This window comes from Chiloscyllium plagiosum, chromosome 32 (assembly GCF_004010195.1).
Source record: "Chiloscyllium plagiosum isolate BGI_BamShark_2017 chromosome 32, ASM401019v2, whole genome shotgun sequence".
NCBI lineage: Eukaryota > Metazoa > Chordata > Chondrichthyes > Orectolobiformes > Hemiscylliidae > Chiloscyllium > Chiloscyllium plagiosum.
The window spans coordinates 2,828,427-2,837,720 of NC_057741.1; the positions used below are offsets into that span (position 1 = coordinate 2,828,427).

General features: G+C 40.9%; 1 protein-coding gene across 1 annotated transcript in view; it reads right to left on the reverse strand.

The window, feature by feature from the left end:
• LOC122539242 (purpurin-like) overlaps window positions 1–9,294 on the reverse strand; it is a 39,730-nt gene that overhangs the window by 5,310 nt on the left and 25,126 nt on the right. The window contains exons 4-5 of the mRNA XM_043673944.1: window positions 4,353–4,378; window positions 654–866 (exon numbers count right to left, since the gene is read on the reverse strand). Coding sequence (XP_043529879.1) covers window positions 654–866; window positions 4,353–4,378 — 239 coding nt within the window. The remainder of the gene's footprint in view (window positions 1–653; window positions 867–4,352; window positions 4,379–9,294) is intronic.

Below are 9,294 nucleotides of genomic sequence, written 5' to 3' on the forward strand. Positions count from 1 at the left end.
CTTCAACAGCTTCCTCATTTCCCCTTCCCCCATCCTAGTTTCAAACTTCCAGCCCGCACTGTCCCCTTGACATGTCTGGACTTGTCCGACCTGCCTAGCTCCTTTTCCACCTATCCACTCCACCCTCTCCTCCCTGACCTATCACCTTCATCTCCTCCCCCACTCACCTATTGTACTCTATGCTACTTTCTCCCCACCCCCACCCTCCTCTAGCTTATCTCTCCACGCTTCAGGCTCTCTGCCTTTATTCCTGCTGAAGGGCTTTTGCCCGAAACGTCGATTTTGCTGCTCGTCGGTTGCTGCCTGAATTGCTGTGCTCTTCCAGCACTACTGATCCAGAATCTGGTTTCCAGCTTGTCCAAACTGTAAGGTAAGTTTATTCTGAATTCAGTCAAGTGTAGCTGAAGCCTCAAATCATGAAAATGTCATCTGACAAGTACTGATTTCTTATCTTAGTGCATCATTTAAATAGTACTGATGTGAGTCCTGATACTCTCCATCCATACATGATGCATCTCAAACACAAGTAAAGCAACAATGGATTTCATGGCTCCTTTTTCTAAGCTCAATCATTAAGAATAGGTTACTTCCTTCCAAAAGGAGAATGGATATTGAGTTTTTGTTGGTTGTTAACAAATTTTAATATTACTCACCAGATTGCAGCACTGGTTCAAACTGTCCCGAGAGACAAATCTCTTCTTGTTTCCGACGTACAATGCGCTGGATGTTTGGTGGAAGACCAAGTGGGCTGCGGGAGAAGACGATAGCATAACCATCATCGCAGGTTCCATCAGCCTTCTGTCTACGGCAAGCATAGGTAATAGCATAGTTATCGTAGTCAGTGTCAATAACCCAGTAGTGATCACCTAGAAAACGGAATCAAACATTATTCAGTAGCTGATAATTTCACATTGATTGTCACTGCTTGCAGCTGATACAAAGCAAGTCTAATTATGAGTCTGGAGGTCTGTTAAAAGTTAAAAACTTGAATGTTAATTCAAAGTTAGAGTAAAACTTCAATTTCACCTTTCATATCTTATGGCACCACCTCACAACTATATTGAGAGGACTATATATTATATATACACACACACATACGCACATATATACATACTATACGATATATAAACATTCATTCACAGGATGTGGGCATTGCTGGCTAGGCCAGCATTTACAGCCCATCCCAGTTAAGAGTCAACCACATTGCTGTGGGTCTGGAGTCACATGTAGGTGTGACCAGGTAAGGATGGTAGTTTCCTTCCCATAAAGGATATTAGTGAACCAGATTGGTTTCTCCAACAATGAATCAATAATCTTCCCGATTTTTATTGGACTCAAATTCCACTGTTTGCCATGTTGAGAATCAAACCTGGGTACCCAGAACATTAGCTGGCTCTCTGGATTAGTTGGCTACAAGAGGAGGCCACACTAAACCTCAGTGGTATCTACCAAAACACTTGGGCTCTTCCCACAAAGTTTAGCCAACTATGAGATGCCACAGAGGCTCAGAAAGGGTAGATAACATAAGAAAAAGAGCAGGAATAAGCCAATCAGTTCCTCAGCTTGTTGTACCATTCTATAAAATCATAAATGATCTTTCCAAAGGCCTCAACTTCTCTTTGTTCCAGCTCCTCATAGCTCTCAACTTTTGGATCTTACAAAATCTATCCAGCTCTTCTTTAAATGCTTTCTGCTTTCTCTGGGTACCTGGGTAGAATTTCCAGGTGAGAAAAGTTTTATTGGACTCAAATTCCACTGTTTGCCATGTTGAGAATCAAACCTGGGTACCCAGAACATTAGCTGGCTCTCTGGATTAGTTGGCTACAAGAGGAGGCCACACTAAACCTCAGTGGTATCTACCAAAACACTTGGGCTCTTCCCACAAAGTTTAGCCAACTATGAGATGCCACAGAGGCTCAGAAAGGGTAGATAACATAAGAAAAAGAGCAGGAATAAGCCAATCAGTTCCTCAGCTTGTTGTACCATTCTATAAAATCATAAATGATCTTTCCAAAGGCCTCAACTTCTCTTTGTTCCAGCTCCTCATAGCTCTCAACTTTTGGATCTTACAAAATCTATCCAGCTCTTCTTTAAATGCTTTCTGCTTTCTCTGGGTACCTGGGTAGAATTTCCAGGTATTCACTACACGATGAGAAAAGTTTTAGTTTTAAATGTGTGCCCCTTTACTTTGTAACAATGCCCCTTAGTTTGAAATTCCCCAATCAGTGGAAACATTTCTTCAACATCTACCTTGTCAAGCCCCCTCATTCTCCTAAACGCTAATGAATACAGGCCGGACCTGTTTAACTGTTCTTGATAATTCAAATTCTTCATCTCAGGAATCAGCCGAGTGAATTTCTTTTCAGCTGCCTCCAATGTAAATACATTTTATCTGAAAAGCAGGAGCCAAACTGTACATAGATCTCCCGGTTTGGCTTCACCAACATCCTGCAGTTGTAACAGACTTCCCTGTTTATGAACTGTCATCAACCTTGACATTCTGGCCTCATTCCTAAGAGATCTCATTCTCACTGGAAGCAAAAGGGGGCAGACTGTAATTCACAGACAAAGGAAGCCCAATCTCAACAGGGCTATTTGAACTCTGTATTGCACTCAAATTGACAGCATTTTCATTGTAGCAAGGACCTTAACCCACAGTGGGAATTTATTCCATCAGCCATTAAAAAGTAAGAACAGCTTATCTATGACAGTGGGAATGTAAAACAAATCTGTTCTAGCAGTCAAATAGCTCTTTATTCACATTGCCCCAAGGCTCATTATTATGCCATAGTTAACGCTTAAGGTAAAAACAATGACTGCAGATGCTGGAAACCAGATTCTGGAACAATGTTGCTGGAAGAGCACAGCAGTTCAGGCAGCATCGAGGAGCTTCAGCAAAATCAACGTTTCGGGCAAAAGCCCTTCATCAGGAAATGCTTGCCTACTGCCTGGAGCCATCATTATCTCAGTAGAGGCTCCTAAATTCACAGTTTGATCGACAGTTCAAAGAAATGATTACAGTTTAGCCACCCTTCATGTGGGTTATGAATGCAAGTCAATTTGTTTTTCATAAGTGACTGAATATATGAAGAAATTTAAATGTTTGGATGGGCTTTCATGATTTTTTTTAATATAGTGAAGGTTGTAATAGATAGCCAAAAGTTTATTTCATCTCAGCATGACTCCTGAGGGGTACCCATAGCAGACACTGGATTAGTTGTCATTGAGATATACGGTCATATATTGAGATATACGGTCATACGGTGGGTTGGCATAAGGGGCTATTGGTGGTGGGTGGGCATGAGTTAACATAGATGGGCCATGAGGACTGGGTGGAGTGTGACACTATATGATGAATGACGTCTGGAAGTCCTAAAAAAATTAGCAGATAACTGGGGCAAAGTCCCAGAGAACCAAGGTAGACCTTTTAAAGAGCTTGGAGAAAGTGAGGACTGCAGATGCTGGAGATCAGAGCTGAAAAATGTGTTGCTGGAAAAGCGCAGCAGGTCGGGCAGCATCAAAGGGGCAGGAGAATTGACATTTCAGGCTTATGCCCGAAACATCAATTCTCCTGCTCCTTTGATGTTGCCTGACCTGCTGCGCTTTTCCAGCAACACATTTTTCAGCTTTTAAAGAGCTTGGCTTGGCACTCGACCATCTCCATGGATGCCTCTGATTTTCCTCAAAGGTGATGGGCCTTTTTATTAAAATTGAAAAGGCTCCATGTCAATTTTTGGAATCAATGACATTTCTTAGTATAAGAGTCCACTGCAAAGCCAAAAACATGACAAAGACCAGATTGAAGATTCCCACCATTCAGGAACATTTATTTTGAAATTGGTGTACACAAAGCTAGAACATTTTCTCACTTTAGCCATTTGCCTTGGAGCAGAAATCTAGGCCAAACCTGATTTCCAAAAGGTATGTAATTTGTGAATTCATAACTTTTTTAAATTGATAAATTCTAAATGAGACATGAAACCAAGGCATTGATGAATTCTAATGTGAATCTATTTGTTTAAAAGCCATGATTTGTATCTGTGCCACACAATTGCCAGGCAATCATCATCAAAACTGAAAAAGTCTAATCATCTACTTGACATTGCTGTATCACTATCAAAATTCTGGGGGGGGCGGGGGGGATACAGTCAAAAGATGTGGAGGTTGAGTGAATTGGCCATGCTAAATTGCCTACAACATCCAGGGATATGAAAGCTAGGTGGATTGGCCATGGGAAATGCAGGGATATAGTGGGAGGAATGCTCTTTGGAAAGGCAGTGTAGACTTGATGGACTGAATAACCTGCTTCCACATTGTAGCTGGATTCTATGATATAATTGACAGAGACTTACCATGACCAGCCATGTTAATACTGTGGCTACAAGAACAGGTCAGGAATTGGGAATTCTGTGAGTAATTCACTTCCTAATTCTCCAAAGCTTATTTACCATATGCAGGACACAAATCTGGAGTGAAGTAGAACACTTTCTATTTGTTTAGATTATCACATCTCCAACAACACTGAGGAAGCTCAATACCATTTAGAATAAAGAATACTTAACCAAGCTTATTTAACAAACTTAAATATTCACTTCCTCCATCCTCATGCTCAGCGGCAACAGTGTGTCTCATCCATTAAAAAACTCATCAAGAATCCTTACGTAGCACCTTCAAAGCCCAAGCCCTGAATGACAAGGGGAGCAGATACATAGGAACACTGCCAACTCCAAGATCTCCTTCAAGCCACACACCATCCTGACCTAGAACAATATCATCATTCTTTCACCGTTGGGCTGTCCCTTTGTCACCTTCGCCTCCATGCTAGATCTTACCAATGATATTTATCCAACTTCAGAATTCTCATTCCACCTGGAGTCCTCTTCCTGCTCTATTCCTTTTCTCAATCTTTTCACTGGGAATTGGGAGCAGCTTGAACTCATCCTTCTCAATTTCTGTTCTCTCTTGCTAATTCTAACTCTTCTGATTCTGGCACTCCATTCTCTCAGGTACAACCCAGACACGGTCATCAAACACTGACAAGGGTGTTGTTGTTTGGTAAAGCAAGCTCCATATGGATGGCTGCCTGACAACTATCCAATACATCCTCCTACCTCCCCTGGCTCAATGACTTCACCATTGAACTTCAAGCCATCATTTCCCAGACTGTTACTGACTTTGTCTCCTCTAATGATTTGCTTTCCATGTTCTCCTATTTCCAATTTCCACTAACCATTTATACCAAAATCCATAAACAAGATAACTGCAGTTGAAAAATAATTTCAGCCTGTTTTTGACCCACTTAACTCATTTTCTTTCCTTGGCATGTATTTTCCACCTCTTATTCAATCTTTCCCCATATATATTTGTGACTTTTCATTTTGTAATTCTCACTTTGAATAATTTTTCTTAAACATCTCCAACATCCTCAAGATAAAGGAATTATAGATTGGTTGTCATGGAGAAGGAGGCCATGTCAGACTGTTGCATCTATTCTAGCTCTTTACAAGAGTAATCTGGCTATTCTGATTCCCCCACCTTTTCCTCTTGACCCCGAAAGAGTATTTATTTAGGTAATTAGCCTAATTTATTTATTTATTTAGGTAATTTGAAAAGCACAACTGAATCTGCACCCATCACCCTTTCAAGCACGGCATTCCAGATCCTAACCACTGGTTATGCTAAGAAGCCATTTTTTTCCCTCACATCACCTTTGGTTCTTTCACCATTCTTGGTTCAGCATTTTCTGGTTTTGATCTTTCTGTCAATGGTAACAATTTCTCTATATTTACTTTGCCTAGACCTCTGAGCTTTAAGGATTGTAGTTATGCATAATTTGCATGGAATAAGGAACGCTATTTTGTGCCAGTCCTTGTCAGATTGTGGAATTGTGTGAAACATAATAGTTATATGATGGGGAAAACTGGCCATTCCCTGGTTGTAAGATACACTTTGACTGTCCTTTGTGTGACCCCAGAGCTGCCTGACACAAGTTAAGACTAAAACAAAGGTCAAAACATTGCTAACCTCAGCAGGACTTGACATAGGTTGAGTCCACATAAACTCTTTAACCTTGGTAAACCTCAGCAGAGCTTGATCAGGCTGGCTCCACGTAAATTCTGGGATACTAATTAAGCCCAAATAAAGACATTCCACAAAATTGTCTGAGCCCCCAACAAGGATGGGATTGTGAGATGACGTATGTGGCACTAGGTTTTAGGAGATCAATATGACCAACCTCTGAAATAATAACAGAGCATAACTCAATGTACCAGTTAATGGATGACTAACCTCTAGTGATAGTTATTGATAGCTATCGATAAGTTTTAAGTGTAAAGATTCCTGCTTTTCTCTCTGTAAGCGCAAACTTGTGAGACGCTCAGAGCTGAGATCAACTCTCTCTTTTCCAAGTCCAGCCACTCTGCATGCAGTTTCCTTTTAATAAAGATTGATTGTTTTGTTGGAACATGTTTTGTTAAACTTTTGTTGAGTGTTGTAGAATTTAGTTCTCACAGACTTGTAGCTATTTTTCATCCATTTCTACAAGATCCTCTTTTTTCCTGCATATCAGCAATTATTTCAGACCACTCCTTCCTTTCGAACATTTCATACACTTTGTATCCAATATATTTTCCAGCTTGAAATGGTTCATCTCCATTTCTTCCTGCCCTTAATTGGTCTGCCTCCATTTCTGAGGATAGGCTAACAACCTGTTGACTCCCACTGCTACTTTGACTATATTTATTTACAGGAGAAAATGAGGATTGCAGATGCTGGAGATCAAAATCAAACACTCGAAAAGCACAGTAGGTCAGGCAGCATCCGAGGAGCAGGAGTGATGACGTTTCTAACTTAAGCCTTTCATCAGTCCTGACGAAAGAATTATGCAAGAAACATCGACTGTCCTGCTCCTCGGATACTGCCTGACCTGCTGTGCTTTTCCAGCGCCACACTTTTTGACTATAGTTATTTACAGTCTGTGTCCAATAAAATTCCATTCCATTCTCCTAGTTTCTCTGTTCTCATCATATCTGTTTGGATGACACAACCTTCCAACTCGGTCACTTCTGAAATAGCTTCCTGTTGCCTTCAATGAGGATTTCCCTACATCTGAAGTTGACAGGCCCATAATTAGTATGGGGGAAATACACCAGTGTCACATTTTTGATCAAATATTTGGAATGAGAAAGTCTATAGCAAAGAAGGAGAAGCAATTGATTGACTGTGTTCTTCAAAGAATTGTAGGGATTAACCTCATAATATATCATTGGTTAAGAGCTCAGACATCTATTAGAGCACTGAAACACCTGAACCCCCATTTGATTGACATAATTAAATGCCTTACATATTCAGGTATTGGAACATTAATGGATCTAAATACAGTCATAGAGATGTACAGCACGGAAACAGACTCTTCGGTCCAACTTGTCCCTGTTGACCAGATATCCTAAATTAATCCAGTCCCATTTGCCAGCAGCTGGCCCATATCCCTCTAAACCCTTCCTATTCATATACTCATCCACTTGCTTTTTTAAATGTTGTAATTTAGGTGGATTGGCCATGCTAAATTGCCTGTAGTGTTAGGTGAAGGGGTAAATGTAGGAGAATGGGTCTGCATGGGTTACGCTTTGGCGGGTTGGTGTGGACTTGTTGGGCCGAAGGGCCTGTTTCCACAATGTAAGTAATCTAATCTAATCTATACTAGCCTCCACAACGTCCTAGTCAAAGTATTGAGTATAGGAGTTGGGAGGTCATGCTGTGGATGTACAGCATATTGGTTCGGCCACTTTTGGAATATTGTGTGCAATTCTAGTCTCCCTCCTATTGGATAGATGTTGTTAAACTTGAAAGGGTTCAGAAAAGATTAACAAGGATGTTGCCAGGGTCGGAGGATTTGAGCTGAATAGGCTGGGGCTATTTTCCCTGGAGCGTCTGAGGCTGAGGGGTGACCTTATACAGGTTTATAAAATCATGAGGGGCATGGATAAGATAAATAGACAAAGTCTTTTCCCTGGGGTGGGGTGTCCAGAACTTGAGGGCATAGGATTAGAATGAAATGGGAAAAATTTAAAAGGGAACTAAGTGGCAACTTTTTCACACAGAGGGTGGTGCAAGTATAGAATGACACTTGTATTGGTTTGTAATGAATGGAGCCTTTTGGCATAGTGTAAAGTTATGAATGGCATGGATGGTTGTTTCAGGAGCATATCTTAGCTTGGAGAATGTGAGGAGGACCTTTTCAATTCACCTTTTGCAAGGTTCTCTCCTGTAGACTGTGCTTCACAATACATCTGAGGAGCAGTGAATCATGACCTTGTAAAGGCTTGGCCTGACTAAATGAAAATTGGGGAGTGTTAGGCCATGCCGATCTCTGCAATTGTGCCAGCAAGGTCATGGGTACCAGGGGTAGGTTTTCGACCTGAGCATCTAAACGACATCCTTGAAAATTGGGAAGTCTGGAGTGGCATTGTAATCCTTGAATATGGACCATTTAAAGAGTTTCCAATTCAACTGACTCATATGAACAGAATTACTTTTACAGTTAGGCAAAAAGAGGCAGCAGTACAAAACCAGAAAAAACACTGTGTAGCCAAAGTGAACATTCAAGAAAGAGAGAAGAAAACACCTTGAAACTAATTAAGCAGTAGCCAGAAATATTAGGCGAATAACTAACCTATAGGTACAAGCCTGACCAAGACCTTTAAATATAAATGCCAGCTGTTGCTGAGAACAACAGGACACTGATTGAGGTCAGCAATATGCTGAATGGAACAGTGGAGGAATCCAAATGAGAAAATGGGCACTTGAAGAAAACTAATTACTACAATTAATTTTCTTCACAGTGCCCAATTTCTCATTTGGATTCAAAGCTTTTGGAAATAGTGGCATGCATTCCATGTGAAAATTACTTACAAGAATTAACTTTCACATGGAATGCGTGCCACTATTGCCTCCTCTGGCAATATCAGAGCTAATAACTTCTGGCCAGAACTGTATGCAGTTCTGATAGTCTGCCATATTGTGGTCTCTGTAGGCCATTACGTAGCACTACATTGAGATCTGGATTTACTGCACAGCCTTCACAGTTTTCAATACTGCACTTACTGGTGAACATGGGCCAATACAAATTGTCTAATAATCGCAGGTAGATAGGATAGTGAAGGCGGCGTTTGATATGCTTTCCTTTATTGGTCAGAGTATTGAGTACAGGAGTTGGGAGGTCATGTTGCAGCTGTACAAGACATTGGTTAGGCTACTGTTGGAATATTGCTTGCAATTCTGGTCTCCTTCCTATCG